This window comes from Lethenteron reissneri, chromosome 11 (assembly GCF_015708825.2).
Source record: "Lethenteron reissneri isolate LAM-NWPU_2019-01 chromosome 11, ASM1570882v1, whole genome shotgun sequence".
NCBI lineage: Eukaryota > Metazoa > Chordata > Hyperoartia > Petromyzontiformes > Petromyzontidae > Lethenteron > Lethenteron reissneri.
The window spans coordinates 12,793,631-12,810,576 of NC_083789.1; the positions used below are offsets into that span (position 1 = coordinate 12,793,631).

The 16,946-nt window shown below is 58.4% G+C and overlaps 1 protein-coding gene across 3 annotated transcripts in view; it reads left to right on the forward strand.

Moving 5' to 3' along the window:
• The window catches only part of LOC133341495 (serum response factor-like), a 37,508-nt gene extending 20,811 nt beyond the window's left edge, over window positions 1–16,697 (forward strand). For 2 of the 3 annotated variants that reach the window (XM_061550179.1, XM_061550180.1), the window contains exons 3-7: window positions 9,746–9,968; window positions 10,915–10,989; window positions 12,243–12,461; window positions 13,212–13,279; window positions 13,907–16,697. In XM_061550179.1, the coding sequence (XP_061406163.1) occupies window positions 9,746–9,968; window positions 10,915–10,989; window positions 12,243–12,461; window positions 13,212–13,279; window positions 13,907–14,002 (681 nt within the window). In that variant the 3' untranslated portion in view covers window positions 14,003–16,697. Of the gene's footprint in view, window positions 1–9,745; window positions 9,969–10,914; window positions 10,990–11,723; window positions 11,978–12,242; window positions 12,462–13,211; window positions 13,280–13,906 lie in introns of those variants that run through there. The other variant, XM_061550181.1, reaches the window with a different exon arrangement.
• Window positions 16,698–16,946: the final 249 nt, after the last annotated feature.

Consider the following 16,946-nt stretch of genomic DNA (forward strand, 5'->3'; position numbering starts at 1 on the left):
TGTGGTACGGTGTGGTGTGGTGTGGTACGGTGTGGTGCGGTACGGTGTGGTGTGGTACGGTGCTGTGTGGTGTGGTGTGGTGCGGTGTTGGGTGGTGTGGTGTGGTGTGGTGCGATGCGGTGCGATGTGGTGTGGTGCGGTGCGATGCGGTGCAGTGTGGTGTGGTGCGGTGCTGTGTGGTTGCAGTGCGGTGTGGTGCAATGTGGTGCGGTGCTGTGTGGTGCGATGTGGTTCGGTGTGGTGCGGTGCGGTGTGGTGCGGTGCGGTGTGGTGCGGTGTGGTTCGGTGCGGTGCGGTGTGGTTCGGTGCTGTGCGGTGCTGTGTGGTGCTGTGTGGTGTGGTGCGGTGCTGTGTGGTGCGGTGTGGTGTTGTGTGGTGCGGTGCTGTGTGGTGCGGTGCGGTTCGGTGCTGTGTGGTGCGGTGTGGGGTGGTGCGGTGCGGTGCTGTGTGGTGCGGTGCGGTGCTGTGTGGTGCGGGTGGTGCGGTGTGGTGCGGTGTGGTGCTGTGTGGTGCGGTGTGGTGCGGTGCGGTGTGGTGCGGTGCGGTGTGGTGCAGTGCTTCTCTCGTGAGGGGGAGTGGGGGGGGGGATGGATTTTAAGTCGTGTGCCGGCGGCGTCGTTCGAGCTCCGCCGTGGCGTCTGCACGCGTTCACGCGACTTTGCTGGGGCGCCGCAACGAATCCCCAGGTTACGTAATTGTGGAAACCGCCACCCGGCAGTCGTCGCCCCCCTTCTGTAGAACACTCGGCAGGACCCTCCTGAAAGAGAGTCTCGAGTCTCGCTGAGCCCTTCCTGGGTGAACGAGCGTAACGGACGTAACATCGTCTTTTTCGGACTCACGGCCACATGAGAGATGAGAGCCGATTGCTGCCGCGTTTGGGTCGCGTCTCTAAATTGCTCGGGCTGCTTCCCCCGCGACGACGACGACGCACGTTGCGCTCGCAGGCAACTTGCCGAGGCGGCACCGCCCCAGCAGGGGTTTACCGATTACCCACGCTTTGCCCCACCACAAACCGTCTCACCAATCAACCTGTTTGTCCGCTCCCATTCGTCAGCGATGGATAAACGCTTCCAATCCGGCCCGAGCTGCGACTGTCGGCTGAGATTCTACCCCTGGGGAGGCTTCTGGGAATAACGCCACCACCGAAACGTTGTCCAGAGACACTCCCGTGCCAGCGTCCTGGGCTGCAGCAGCTGAACCCACCATGCAGAGAGGGTCTCCGCCACTCACACATGGTGGGGTAAAGTGTGGGTACTACCGCCTAATCCGCACGCGCTGCTCAAACCACGTGGCACCGGCAACCCCCTGCGTGGCACGAATCCCCGATCCCCGCACCCCCCCTGCTTACTTCCTCCGGCCCCCTCCCTCCTTCTCCTGAGCGGCGTCCGCGATGGGGAGGGAGGTAACGGCACGGGGGACGTCTCGTGCGGGGGGCGCAGGTAAAGGGAACGCCCGAGTGTGCTCCAGGGAAGGCCTCTTCCACCAGCAGTGGTGTGAGCGACCCGTTGCACCTCCGATTAGCACGCTTGGCTACGTACGGTGCGAAAGAAGTTCAACACGCATGCACATACGTACAGGGCTGTGCCTTTTCCTTGGACCAGCGTCCAGCCGGGTTTCTCTCACTGCTCGCTTGGTTTGGGGACGACGACCGCCTGTCCTCCTCCGTCGCTCAGCATGCCCGAGTGGCCACGGACAGACTTAACGGGACGAGCCGTCCGCGGTAGTTGGAGGGGGGGGGGGCTGCACAAAATTTGCGCGGATTAGTCCACTAAAGCGATGGGCGTCGCACTCTGCCCCACCGCACGTGTCGTGCCGATCCAGACCTGGAGCAGAAAGCCGGATGGACAAATACACAAAAAGTCGCCGATTACCTGTTCATCTCCTAGCCCTAAGCCAGTAGAAGAAATTCCACATCCCTATGACGGGGGTGATTCTATCCATTGGACAAACACTGTTGACTGCCACACAGTGGGACAAATTTTATCGACCTCAGAAGGATGATGGGCTGAGTCAACCCTCAAGCAGGATTTGACCTTCCGCCTGCCCTACCCCTGAGCCACTTGGTACATTGACAATTTTGTTTTGTTTTGCACTCCACATGAGGTTAACGTTTGATTGTCACGCGCCCGCGCCCCGAAGTTTTAGTATGCGTATGTAAAGTAGTAACTCGGCAGGAGACGACTTCACGGGTAGCACACTCTTTATTTTCACCAACTTGTAGTTACACGGATGACTAACACCCTACTTCGTTACACGGGTGACCAACACCCACTTAGCTACACGGGTGACGGACACCCACTCAGCTACACGGGTGACTAACACCCACTCAGCTACACGGGTGACCAACACCCACTCAGCTACACGGGTGACTAACACCCACTCAGCTACACGGGTGACCAACACCCACTCAGCTACACGGGTGACTAACACCCACTCAGCTACACGGGTGACCAACACCCACTCAGCTGTACTGACACGGGCTCTTACGCCCCGTAGCCTTCCGGGACACACCCAGCCGGGGTGCCCGTCTCGGCTCTGGGTACCACCGTCCCGACCCACACGGGCGTCGGACTACGGTCCCCCCAGTCTCGGCTCCGAGCCACACAGGGCCCCGGTCCCCACAAGGACGGCGGGACTAGGGGTCTCGGGCCACTACCTCCTCCACCCCGTCTTCGATCTTCAACTGTTTAACACTGACCCCGAGTGCTCTCGCGCGTCCCCCTTTATACCCCTCCTGCGGACGTCGCTGAGAGCACCCACTTATCTGACCAATCACTGCGCACTCGCTACGATCCTCTTTTCCCAGCTTGTGTGAGCGCGCCTCACCACCGGCGCGCGCGTCCATGCCACGCCCACATCGCGTGCCCAACCCCGCGCCCCGTGATCCATCACTGCCGGCGCACGTCAATACCACCACTACATCACCCCCTACCACATAGCTCGCAGCCGACCCGGCTGCTAATAAAACATACAACACCCCTTCACCCCCACGTGTGCCCCGTAACATAACACAAACCCTAACAACACAACATGAACACCGCAATCCGCAAAACCCAGCAACCGCCACACCCGCAACAAGAACAACATGCACAATCCGGCGAGTGGCAACGATACTGTGTATGCGGAAAGAGTAACAATAAAAAAAATTTCTTTAATCATTTTCTCTTCTTTTCTCTCCGACTCATGCAGCGTCCCAATGTCCGAGCGTCCCTTGAACGGGACATTACCCCGGCAGAGGGGGAAGCCGGCAACGAAGTCGGGCTTTAACAAAAAAAGAAAAAATTTTTTTTTTTTTTTTTTTCATGAAAAGTGTTGCGTCCTTGCCCGAGTCCGCCTTGCCGGACCGTCGTACGGCACAGGACGCAGTTGGCCATCCGGCGGTGCCGGCAGTTCAGGAAGGCATGGGCCAGGCATCGGGGCTCCGCGCGAGCCGCGGGGTTCCGGTTCCCGACGGTCAACAGCCGTCAGGTCCGAGACACCTGGGGGTGGGTCAGGTGGAGACACGTGAGGATCAGCCTGCGACACATCCCTCCCCGAGTCGACGGTCACATCACACGCTCGGTCGTCACGGCACAACCCGGGGTCACGCGGCGCCGCGTAGGGTTTCAGTCGGGAGGGGTGCACGTACCAACGGCGTTTTCCCCATTTAATCTGTATACTCTGGGGTCGTGCAACCCGCACAATTTCCACCGGTCCCCTCCATGGTCTCAACAGTTTGGGGGACGTAGCCAACGGTGCGTGTGGACAATGCAGCCAGGCCTTATCGCCCGGTTCCCAATTGTGCGTATGCACCTTCCGTTCATGCAATCGCTCGTTCGCGATCTGCCGAAAGCGTGAATTCAATCTCGCAGCCTCTCGCGCCTCAGCCAATTTGGCGATGTTAAACTTAATGTGGTCTGCCAATTTAGATTTTGCACGTGGCTGTGAAATCCCCAGTTGGACGTCCATGGCCGGATCAGCCTCCCGCCCATACATCAGAAAAAATGGAGAAAACCCCGTCGCCGCATGGGGTGCCATCCGATAGGCCGCTAGTACCCCCGGTACCTGTAAGTCCCAATCCACCTGGTCGTCGCATACCTGTTGGCACAGCATAGACGTAATCGTCCTGTTCAGACGTTCAACCATACCGTCAGTCTGCGGGTGGTACGGGGAGGTACGTACTTTCTTTGTACCCAACAGGTCGCACACCTCGCGCAACAAAACACTCGAAAAGTTTTTCCCTTGATCCGTCAGCAAGCGTTCGGGGGCGCCTTTGTCCAAAACGTAACCTTGGACAAAGGCGTCCGCCACTGCCGCAGCCGACTGGTTGGCGAGTGGCCACGCCATGGGCCAGCGGGTGAAGTACTCTACGCCAACCAGCAGGAACTTATTTCCCCGAGGTGTAGTGGGAAAGGGCCCCAAGATGTCTAGCGCGACCAATTCGTTCGTGCGCGAAACTTGAATGGATTGAAGCGGTGGATTAGCCGCTATTGGTGGCGGTTTTCTTTTAGCGCACCCTACACACCCCTTAAGAATGTTCGCCACGTCATTGCCCATCCCAGGCCAATAGTAGTCTCGCTGAATGAGGGCGAGCGTTTTGTGAAACCCCAGATGCATGAGTCGTTCATGGGCAGCCAGGACGACCTTACCCCGTACAGCAACCGGCACCACAAGCATGTGACGCCGGGACATGGAGTCCCACTTCATCAAGAGGCCCTGTCTGCACACCCAGGAACCGACCCGCGTTTCCCCGCCCTCGGGAACGTTAACCTTCCGACGTAGCGCGAGTAGGGAGCTGTCGGCCATTTGCAGACGGCCCCACTCGATGAGAGGCAATGCTAACAGCGAGTCCCTCCCCGTGGGGGCGTCGACCCCCGTAGTATCCGTGGCGGCTAGCACCACTTCCGCGGGGACATCGACAGAAGGTTTACACCGCGCCGATCCCAACTGACATGCGCATTCCGTACGCGTCGGCAACCGTGACAATGCATCCGCATTCGAGTGGCGCAACCCCTTGCGGTAAATCGTCGTGAATTGGTAGTCCTGAAGGACCTCCAACCATCGGGACAATTGGCCGGATGGCTGCGCCACCCGCATAGCGTATTGGAGAGCCGCATGGTCCGTGCGAACCGTAAAGTGACGGCCATACAGATACGGCCTGAATTGCTGTATAAAAAACACAATCGCCAGCAATTCACGCCGTGTCACGCAGTAGCGTTGTTCCGCGGGGGACAGAACCCTGCTACCGTAGGCGACCACCCGTTCGACCCCCCCGACCACCTGTGAGAGCACTCCCCCGATACCCGTGTTACTGGCATCCGTGTCGAGCACAAACGGTTGCGTGAAATCGGGGTAACACAAGGGGGGAGCCTGCACCAAGGCGTCACGAAGGGAGCAGAACGCGGCCTCCTCCTCCGGCCCCCAGTGAAACCGCACCCCTTTAGCCGTCAAGGCGTGCAGGGGCCTGGCTATGGTGGCAAACTGTTTGACAAAACGACGGTAATAGGAGGCAAATCCTATGAAGCTGCGGACTTCAGTAACAGAGGTCGGTGTTGGCCATGAGCCGACGCATTGCGTCTTAGCAGGGTCCGTCGAGATCCCCGAACGGCTAACGATATGGCCCAAATACCTGACCGATTCCCGAAGCAGAAAACATTTAGCCGGTTTAAATTTAAGCTTCGCGGAACGCATCCTGAGAAACACTGCCCTCAGTCGCTGGAGGTGCTCCTCAAAAGTTCGGCTGAAAACGATGATATCATCGAGGTAAATCAAACAGGTGTCCCATTGAAGGCCTGACAAAACCAATTCCATGAGCCTCTGGAACGTGGCAGGAGCGGAATGTAAACCCATGGGCAATCGGTTGAACTCAAATAGGCCTCCCGGTGTCCGGAAAGCGGTTTTAGGTTTTGATTCGTCATCGAGGGGCAATTGCCAAAATCCCGAAAGCAAATCGAGCGTCGAAAAAAACTGTGCTCCTGCCAAGGCATCCAGCGACTCATCCATCCTGGGGAGCGGATACGCATCGGCCATTGATATTTTGTTTAGGCGGCGGAAATCAACACAGAACCGCAGGGATCCATCCTGTTTTTTAACCAAGACGATAGGAGCACCCCACGGACTGGAAGAGGGCGCAATGATGTCGGCCGCCAACATGTCATTTACTGCCGACTGCACATGCTCCTTCTCGGCTGGACTGAGCCGGAAGGGATTCTGTCGAATAGGGGCCGCGTCCCCAGTCTCTATGTGGTGGCGCAACAGGTCTGTGCAGCCAATGTCGTACTTGTGCCTGCTAAACACGTCAGCGAACTCGAGCAGCAAGCCCCTCAATGCACCCAACTGCACACTGGACAAGGTACTGGACCCTGCACACAACGAGTCCAACCACTCCGTCCCCTCCTCACTTTGGGGATGCGTATCGACATGTGAATCGGCGTGAGCAACGAGCTGTTCCTCGACGGGTAGCGGCGCGGCGTGAGCGAGCACCGTTCCCTGCGTAATCACGGCCGGCCGCGACCCCGTATTCAGGACCACAACGAACGGCTCACTGTCCCCCCTCACCATGGTCTGGGCCACCGCTAAGTCGAGGTCCCCTTTAGCCCTGTTAGACAGCCCCAATAGAACTCCCTGCGCCCCCGCATCCGCCCCAAGGGGTTTTCTCAACCGAAGGGGTACCAACATTTGCGATCCCGGGGGCACCCGTACAGTCCGGGTTGCCAGCGCCTGCACCGTCGCACAAGCCGTGCGTATCTTATTTGGACTCTTCAAAAACTCAACCCGCCGACCCGACGGAAGCTCAATGCAGGCCTGGTCTATGAGAATTTTTATGGGCATTTTAGACAGAAAGTCCGTGCCTAGTAAACAAGGAACGGCCAACGATGATGATACAAAAATAGGACCCGCCAATTTAATGTCGCCAATACAAATATTCGCCCGAATCTGGCCGATGATTCCCAAAGATCCCCCGTTTGCCGCGTAAAATGGTACGTCCACCGGCAGAAGTGGTCGACATTGTACGGGAAGAATATTATAAATAAGGTCCGAAATAATAGTGGCCGACGCACCCGTGTCCACGAGCACCCGGACCTCAACCCCGTCAATGTACCCCGTTACCACGGACGACCCGGCCGACGCAGCCACAATCCTGTGGGCCAATTCGGACCACTCGACTGCCTTCGGGCCGTACGCGGACCCCTCTCGCCGAACCGAACCCCCGGCGCCCATACACGGTCCCCCCACCGCTAAGCGGCGACCCGAACGTGCCGTGCGTGTGGACCGAACGTGTGAGGTGCCGCGACTTGCCGGGTTCAGTTGGGATGTCTTGAGTCCCTGGTCGTCGTCCGGACGTGGTCCCGCGGTGCGTTGACGCGGGGCCCGGCACCCGGACGCGACGTGGCCCCGAAGGCCGCAGTTGTAGCAGACGACGACGGACGTCGTAGGTTTCGGTTGCTCCAGCTTGCGGGAGGAGCGTGTGGGCGAACGACCTCCCGTTCTCCACTCCCCCGGCCTCGAACCAGCGAAGGCCTCCTCCCGAGGCACAGCAGGCTGAGGTCCGATGATCGTGGCGGCCGGTGCCCCGTTCTCCACCGATGCGCAGACGACCGTCGGCTTCCGCTGTAGGACCTCGTAAGCGTGGATACTCGTGGCAATCCCCAGGGAGCAGATGTCCATCTCGTCCGCCGTATTAATGGGAACTCCCAATCCGTGAGCCAGCGCCAGCAGCTGCTCCGTCACCATGGCGTCCTTCCCCTCCTTGTCCATGCGGGGAAAAGCTGAATCCGCCAGGGCGAGCAGCGCCGTGCGATAGGCGAGCGTTGTTTCTCCAACCACCTTCCGCCGATCGTAGAACTGGTGGCGACAGGTCGAGGGTGGCCCGAACACCTTGGCCAACAGGTGCAGCGCGGCCTGGAGCGTTGAGCGGGACGACCTCGGGGCAGACGTGAAGGCCGCAAGCGCGTCGTCGTCGTCGTTGGAACGATTTTCCCGCGCGCCGCTGTGGTTGTAGAAAATGTCGGCTCCCTCTGCAGGCGCAAAATGGAGAGCTCCGGCGCTCGCCGATGACGCGGGCTGCGCTGTGTGGAGACCTCTGGCCACGTGGTGTCCGCGTTTCCCGCCAACCGGAGGCGGACCCTCAAAAATGGCGCCAACTCCAAAACTTTTGGCGCGAAACGCCTTATGGCGGGAACCCTCCAGCCGCGCCGCCTCTTCCAACCCCGCAGGCGTTCCACCGGCCGCTGGAACGGAGATCTCCGCCAAGATCGCAGCGGCGGCGAGCAGCAACTCCGCCAGGCGGGAGTGTGCGTCCTGCAGGCTGGTGTCGGAGGCGGGCGGAGCATCGGCCATTTCCGCGAAGTGCTGCATCGGCGGCAACTCCTCGTCCTCTCCTCCCGAGGGTGGTGTCACCGGTACGTCGTCGTCTCCCCGGTCTTGCACGTGGGAACGAGAAGTCTTCCTTGTGTCCATTCTCCTTGAAGACAGGTTTACTTCTGACGCCAGTTGTAAAGTAGTAACTCGGCAGGAGACGACTTCACGGGTAGCACACTCTTTATTTTCACCAACTTGTAGTTACACGGATGACTAACACCCTACTTCGTTACACGGGTGACCAACACCCACTTAGCTACACGGGTGACGGACACCCACTCAGCTACACGGGTGACTAACACCCACTCAGCTACACGGGTGACCAACACCCACTCAGCTACACGGGTGACCAACACCCACTCAGCTACACGGGTGACTAACACCCACTCAGCTACATGGGTGACCAACACCCACTCAGCTGTACTGACACGGGCTCTTACGCCCCGTAGCCTTCCGGGACACACCCAGCCGGGGTGCCCGTCTCGGCTCTGGGTACCACCGTCCCGACCCACACGGGCGTCGGACTACGGTCCCCCCAGTCTCGGCTCCGAGCCACACAGGGCCCCGGTCCCCACAAGGACGGCGGGACTAGGGGTCTCGGGCCACTACCTCCTCCACCCCGTCTTCGGTCTTCAACTGGTTAACACTGACCCCGAGTGCTCTCGCGCGTCCCCCTTTATACCCCTCCTGCGGACGTCGCTGAGAGCACCCACTTATCTGACCAATCACTGCGCACTCGCTACGATCCTCTTTTCCCAGCTTGTGTGAGCGCGCCTCACCACCGGCGCGCGCGTCCATGCCACGCCCACATCGCGTGCCCAACCCCGCGCCCCGTGATCCATCACTGCCGGCGCACGTCAATACCACCACTACACGTACACTTGAATAATGCTATTTAACAGTTGAGCATGTGTGGTATTGGTGCTGTCAATCCTTGAGCGCTGGGCAATGGTCACGAAGGGAGGAAGGTGCCGCTGTGTTTTGCAGGGACAGGCTGCAGTGACTTGGCAGTGGCGAGCGATGTGTCTGCCGTGTAATCCAAATTGAGTAATCGCGGTCGGATTTTTCGAATTTGGCAAATTTGGATCGTGATGCCGACGGCAGCCAGCGACCTTATTTCTAACGACACCACGGGGTCTTTGACGTCGGCTGTGAAGTGGACGGCTCGTGGTAATTTAAAGGTTAACGCACACCGCAGTATTAACCAGGGCCGCATGCCGGAGCTGAACCGCGAACCTCCACACACTGGGTCACGCCCCCAACCCCGTGGCCGTGACCTTTAAGCGAGGTCGTGCTCCAGGGTTGCACTCGAGGTGTGGAGCCTGTCTGGTTCAGCGGGGAGAGAGCTCCGGAGGGAGTGGCAGAGAGCGTGGGCCTGACGTGTGCGTCCGTGGTGCCGCTGCAGGAGTCTCTGAAGCCCACGCTCTTCACCATCACCAACTTCCCGGGTTCCTCGCCCGGGCCGCACCACTTCTCCAGCCCCAGCTACTCCCCACCCTCCTCCTCCTCGGGACCCCCAACCAGCATGGCGGGCGGCCACATGGTGGGCGGCGGACATTCCTGCAAGACGGTCCAGGGGGGCCACATGCAAACGCACGGCAACGCATCCTCGTTCACCCTCATGTCAGGTGAGGGGGTCGCTCTCCACCCACCCTGCCACCCAGCGCTGACAACAACGCAGCCCCCAACTCATCCCCCAACTCATCCCCCAACTCATCCCCCAACTCATCCCCCAACTCATCCCCCAACTCATCCCCCAACTCATCCCCCAACTCATCCCCCAACTCATCCCCCAACTCATCCCCCAACTCATTTCCCAACTCATCCCCCAACTCATCCCCCAACTCATCCCCCAACTCATCCCCCAACTCATCCCCCAACTCATCCCCCAACTCATCCCCCAACTCGGCCCCCAACTCGGCCCCCAACTCATCCCCCAACTCATCCCCCAACTCATCCCCCAACTCATCCCCCAACTCATCCCCCAACTCATTCCCCAACTCATCCCCCAACTCATCCCCCAACTCGCCCCCCAACTCGCCCCCCAACTCGCCCCCCAACTCGCCCCCCAACTCGCCCCCCAACTCGCCCCCCAACTCGCCCCCCAACTCGCCCCCCAACTCGCCCCCCAACTCGCCCCCCAACTCGCCCCCCAACTCGCCCCCCAACTCGCCCCCCAACTCGCCCCCCAACTCGCCCCCCAACTCGCCCCCCAACTCGCCCCCCAACTCGCCCCCCAACTCGCCCCCCAACTCGCCCCCCAACTCGCCCCCCAACTCGCCCCCCAACTCACCCCCCAACTCACCCCCAACTCACCCCCCAACTCACCCCCCAACTCACCCCCCAACTCACCCCCCAACTCACCCCCCAACTCACCCCCCAACTCACCCCCCAACTCACCCCCCAACTCACCCCCCAACTCACCCCCCAACTCACCCCCCAACTCACCCCCCAACTCACCCCCCAACTCACCCCCCAACTCACCCCCCAACTCACCCCCCAACTCAGTGTCTCTCCGTGGTGTTTCTCCGTATCTCCATGCACCCTTGTGTCTCCGTGTGTCTGTGGCTGCAGGAAACTCGCATGCGGGCGGCGCTCCACCCGCGGGTCACACGCAGACGCAGCAGATGCAGGGACACTCGCTGTCAGGTGGGATCACTCAAACCCCCCCTCACCCCACACCTCCCCCACCCCCCACCCGGCACGTGCCGTGCTCACCTAGGCCCAGGTCGAGGTGAGATGGTGGTGTGAGCGGACGGCTGCGGACGAGCAGGCGGACGGGTTCGGGTGGGCGAGCGGGCGGAGTGCGACTTTGGCGACCCGCGACGTCGATTCCTGCATCCGGGTGGTTCCGTAGAGGATGGCCCTGCAGGACGTTGGCAACGCATAGTGGCGAATGTTTTAACCGGTTCTGGGCGTCCCCTAGGTTGACTCGGCCTTAAATGAGTAGCTGGTGCAGTGTGTGAACATCAGCATTGGGGAGACAATGGCGTCCAGGCGTGGTGATGGCCACCCACCCTATCGTGCACCGCCCTTGCCTTTATAGGCGATGCTCGCTAACAGCTCTTGCCCCAACAGTGTTAAGGCAAAACGGGAGATCTTTGTCCCTTCAGCTCAGTCAAGTGCAGTCGACTCGGTAGGAAAACTAGGCGGGGTGCAGGGTCTGCCGCGATGGGAAGATTCACTCTGCCGATACTCCAAGAAAACGGTGCCCACTGCTCTTTGAGGAAGAGCGCGGTGCTGGCATCAGTGGAAGGTCGTGAATGAGTGAATGGGAGTGAGCAAGGTCAGTGGGTGTGAGCAAACGACCTCCCGGTCTCTCCACACTTGGGCCCACGGGTAGCCCGCGCCGCGGTGATGCCGTGCGTGCCGTGCCTGCCCAGGTGGGGTCGCCGTCTCGCAGCTGCTGCCCTCCACTGCCCACGGCCACGTGGCGTTGCCCCAGGGAGCGCAGCCGGTGGCGGCGTCGGAGGGCAGCGGCTGCCAATCGCTGGGCAGCAACGTGGCAGGTACGGGGGGTGGGTGGTGGGGGGCTGTGGGGCAGCGGCCGTTCTCCCCGGAGGTCACCGCTCGTGGCCGGGGAGGTCGCCTCTAGGCGGCATTAGGTCGCCCGCCCGCCCCCCCCCCCCCCAATCGAACCGCTTCCACGGCCAAGGGCCATTGGACGTTTGCAAATGACCTCGACCGCCCACTCGGCTGCGCCACGACCGCTCTTCGTCAATGGGCAGTCGGCGTTAACTTAGGCAATTTGCGAAGCGAGGCCTTCCGGCTGTGGAAAAGTCAGCGTCGATCGACTGTGGTCGTGAGTGGGGTGACGCTGGTGGCGGTGTTGGCGGTTGTTGTCCTTGGCGGTTGTTGTTGTTCTTGGCGCGCTTCACGTGCCTCTTCCCGTGCGGGTGCAGTGCCCATCCCGGCCACGCTGGTGTCATCCAGCATGCCGGTGTCGGTGGCGGGGCACGTCATGTACCAGGCGCCGCATGGCATCATGTACGCGAGCTCCCCCTCGCTGGGCGGCGACGGCACCAGCCTCAGCGGGGGCCTCGCCGTGCACCTCAACGCCTTCCACGGGGGCCCGGCCTCCATGCAGCTCCACCACGGCCCTGGGCCCACGGCCGAGCAGGGTGGGTCCCCACGCGTGGGCCGAGAGGAAGCGACGACCGATCGATTGCGGACGACTTCCGTTGGATCGTGGTTCCGGCTGGGTTTAGAGGACCGACCGCGCGTTCAGAGTTGTGTCGCTGCAGGACAATTTGAGTGAGGGCCGGGGCTTGATTTCATAGGCCTCTTATCCGGGCTGGTGAGCGAAAAAGTAGATCTTAACCTGGCACACCACATCCAGTATTCCTGTCGCGATGACTGGCGCTACTGCTCGTCATGTGCCACGTACTCCAGTCCACCAGCAACCTGGGACTTGTTCCATGCCTCCGATTAGCACGGTTGGCTACGTACGGTGCAAAATAAGTTTCTCATTCATATTCAATGAGAAATGAAGCCCTGATGAGGACACTGAGTGGCATGTTGCCCACGGTGTGTCTGAAACGCGTGTATGTGCAGGGAGTGTGGGGAGTGGTAGTGTCGCGGTTTGTGCGCTACTTTACGAACTCGGTGACCCAAGTTCGTAGAGTTCGAGTCCCAGTCACGGCCAACATCAGTGACAATTATTTAACTGGTCCTTGGCCTCCCCTAGGTTCTGCCTCGAATAAGTACCCGATCTTTGCGTGGTGCTGGCCACCCACCCCCTTGTGTGCTGTGATGGCCTTTAGAGGTGATTACTTACAGCACTTCCTAAAAGTATGCTAAGGCTGTAGGGGAGATCTTTGTCTTTGGTGTGTGTGTGCGAGAGACTTGTATGCGTGTGGGTGTGTGTGCAGGTGGCCTCCAGCAGCTGATGTTCGCCGGTCCGAGCGGCCCTGTGCACATCCCTATGCAGCTGCAGCAGGTTGGGACTGCATTCCAGTGCTGTACTGTACTTCTATGCTCCTGCATCTATTCTCACCACCTTCGCCAACCCCCACTGATGAGCACGGTCGCTTGAAACCCCCGTGACCCACAACGGCATGGGGAGGTGCTCGCTCATCCTGTGGTGGATTAACAGAAGTGGCCGAACGTTTGCATGTCAGACACCGCTGCATGCTCACGTGGACGTGCAGTGTTTGTGTTGCTCTTACCACGCGAAGGCCATCGTGGAGGCGCTACGTTCAAACTCTACAGAGCAATCCCCACACTGTGTTCAACAGACGACACTGCTGATCACCTAATTTCTCTCTCTCTCCTTTCCACGCACTGTTCCACTTTGGAATGCCCTCCCTCATCCCATCGCCATCATCTCTTTTTCCAAGCTATTCTAATAATAATAACCTTGCTCAAGTCAAGGAACGAGTTGACAGTTATCTCTTGCTAATTTAACAGTGGTGTGTGTTGTCCCGGCCACTTCATTTCTGGGCTTGTGCCGTTTGCAGCGACAAAATAAAAGTAACTGGCTATGAGGTGCGGCGTCCGGAGTCGATTGCAGGAGCGGCTAACTCCTGGGGTGCGCATGCGTGCGTGCGTCTGTCATCCTGGGCAGATGGCCGTGATCGGACCGACGATGAGCAGCGAGTCGCTGACGGAGCTGCACGTGGCTCGCGTGACGGAACACAAGCCCGCCGCCAATGGCAACTGAGCCCCCTGCCTCCTTGCCCACTCGCTCGCCCAACTCGCCGCCCCGACCTCCATTGACCGTGGACTGTGGCCTCCTCGCGCGCTGAAGAGGGTGGAGCCGAGCGGAGCAACACCGCAGCCCGGGGCGCTCCACGAGAGTTGGGCGGCTGCCCCAACCACACCTTCTGTCCATGCCATTTCACTGTATATATGTACATTGTGTTTTATTATTATTAATGCACCAAAGAATAATATATTTCCTATTTTTTGAAATGTAATGCAAGACTTTGCGTTTGCGGGTGCTGAGCAGCAGCACTGGAGACACGCTGTGGCCTTGTTTGTAACATACACTGAAAACTCCACTATTTTATAAGCGTTTTTATGCAATTATTTACTGTAGCTTCCGACATTGAGAAAAGGGAGCCCGCAGAGCTTGCGTGAGGAGGTCTCGCCTTGAGGCCCCGCAGGCCAGACCTCCTCCGCAGGAGCCGCACTTTACTGGGCTCCCGCTGCCTTGTCAATGTACCTCTACACGTGGTCTCACTGCCTTAAGGAACATGTACGTGTGGTCCGTAGCTGCCTTGTTGATGCGTGGATCCTTGCTGACTTGTCGAGTCTCCACTTCGGGGGAGGGCTCTCACTGCTGCCTTGCCAGTTTTCTCCAGGGGAGGCTCTGCTGTATTTATGTACCTTTGCCACAGAGGCTTTTGTTGGCGTGTGCTGAGGGGTTTTCACATGAATGTTTATATTAATGGACCTGCATGGTAAGGTCCTCCGTTGGGTAATAAGTTCTCCATGCTTGATGGGTCTCGACGTGGAGATCTTCCTTGTTGAATGGGTCTCCATGTGAGAGCTCTTCCTGGTTGATGAAGCCTCACGGATGTTCATGGGTCTTCATGTGAAAGCTCTCCCTGGTTGGTGAACCTCCACAGATGTTCATGGGTCTCCATGTGAAAGCTCTCCCTGGTTGATGAACCCTCACACATGTTCATGGGTCTTCATGTGAAAGCTCTCCCTGGTTAATGAACCCTCACACATGTTCATGGGTCTCCATGTGAAAGCTCTCCCTTGTTGATGAACCCTCACACATGTTCATGGGTCTCCATGTGAAAGCTCTCCCTGGTTAATGAACCCTCACGGATGTTCATGGGTCTCCATGTGAAAGCTCTCCCTGGTTGATGAACCCCCACGGATGTTCATGGGTCTCCATGTGAAAGCTCTCCCTGGTTGATGAACCCTCACACATGTTCATGGGTCTTCATGTGAAAGCTCTCCCTGGTTAATGAACCCTCACGGATGTTCATGGGTCTTCATGTGAAAGCTCTCCCTGGTTGAGAAACCCTCATGGATGTTCATGGGTCCCCATGTGAAAGCTCTCCTTGGTTGATGAACCCTCACGGATGTTCATGGGTCTCCATGTGAAAGCTGTCCCTGGTTAATCAACCCCCACACATGTTCATGGGTCTCCATGTGAAAGCTCTCCCTGGTTAATCAACCCCCACACATGTTCATGGGTCTCCATGTGAAAGCTCTCCCTGGTTGAGAAACCCTCACATGGATTTCATTTCGATTTAAGTCTTTCGTGACTGCAGGGATTCACATTCTTGGTTCTTTTTTTTAAAGTTACGTAGGAGGGAAATAATAAAATCATTAAAATAAACCAATTCAATTCTCACGACGTTTCGATTGCAACACAAGTAATCATCATCAGGTGTGAAAACCACAGCAAACATTTGCGTGGACACAAGCAATCATCATCAGGTGTGAAACCCACAGCAAGCAAATGTTTGCTGTGGGTTTCACGCCTGATGATGATTGCTTGTGTTGCAATCGAAACGTCGTGAGAATTTTATTGTTTTATTTTTATTATTTCCCTTCTACGTGACTTTACCGAAAGAACCAAGAATATGAAGATACCTCACGGATGATCATGGGTCTCGATGTGTGAAGCTCTTTTGGTTGATGGAACCTCACAAGAATGTCTATGGGTCTCCATTTGAAAGCTCTTCACGTTTGATGGGTCTCTCCGTGGTGATGAGCCCTCGAGTGGACGTTCTCGTTGACGGTACCTCCGTGTGAAAGTTCTCCCTGGTTGATGGGCCTCCACGTGGAGGCTGGCACACCCTGTGAAGGCCGGGCCAATGTGGACCGCTGACCCCACTTGTGTCAGTGCCCGTGCCCGGTGGCTGAATTTCAAACACTGTACATGCCACTGTACACTACTGTAAATAGATTCGTTCTGCACAAATCGCGTGGCCTCGGTGTCCCGTGACGATGGGTTGGGGTAGTGGTTGTCATCCCCGCACTGCGCCTTGACCATCACAGCGCCATGACCATTCCCGACCGTGCACGTCGATGGATGAGAATATATGACCGTGGAATTCACCTAGGTTTACTCGGCCTGAAATTAGAACCTGGGTAGAGTACGTGAGCAATGAGGTGACCAGGCGAGAATCCAGTACCAGAACCAACATTCGAGACACGTTTGCCTCCATAGGAAGATGCATAAGCAGTGTCCCTGTCCCATGTCTGTCCCTCGACGTAACGGTTCAACAAGATAACTGGACCGGTTTTGACATTAATCGTCTCATCAGCACGGTCAGGCTTGCTTGAATCAACGTGTACGGGTCATAGTTCAATACAAAACTCACCAGTACATAACACAGACACATTACTGGCGTCGTGGGGAATGTGGCAAAATAAATAAGCAGACCATTCGCATCCTTCCCATGTCTTTCTCTCCACATTACAAATACGAGTGCATTCTTATTTTTTACACATCCCATGGATCGGTTTAAACATTTGGCGTCTCGTCTTCATGGGCGCTCTCCAGCATGCCACGCCAGCCAGTCCCGTGCGCCAAGGCTGGGCCGAGGGAGGCGAGGCGGTGCCTGCGTGTGCGTGTCACGGCGCCGTTACTCCGCCAGGTCCCCGCCTCTCGCCCCGTGGCTCTCGGGGCCGTCCAT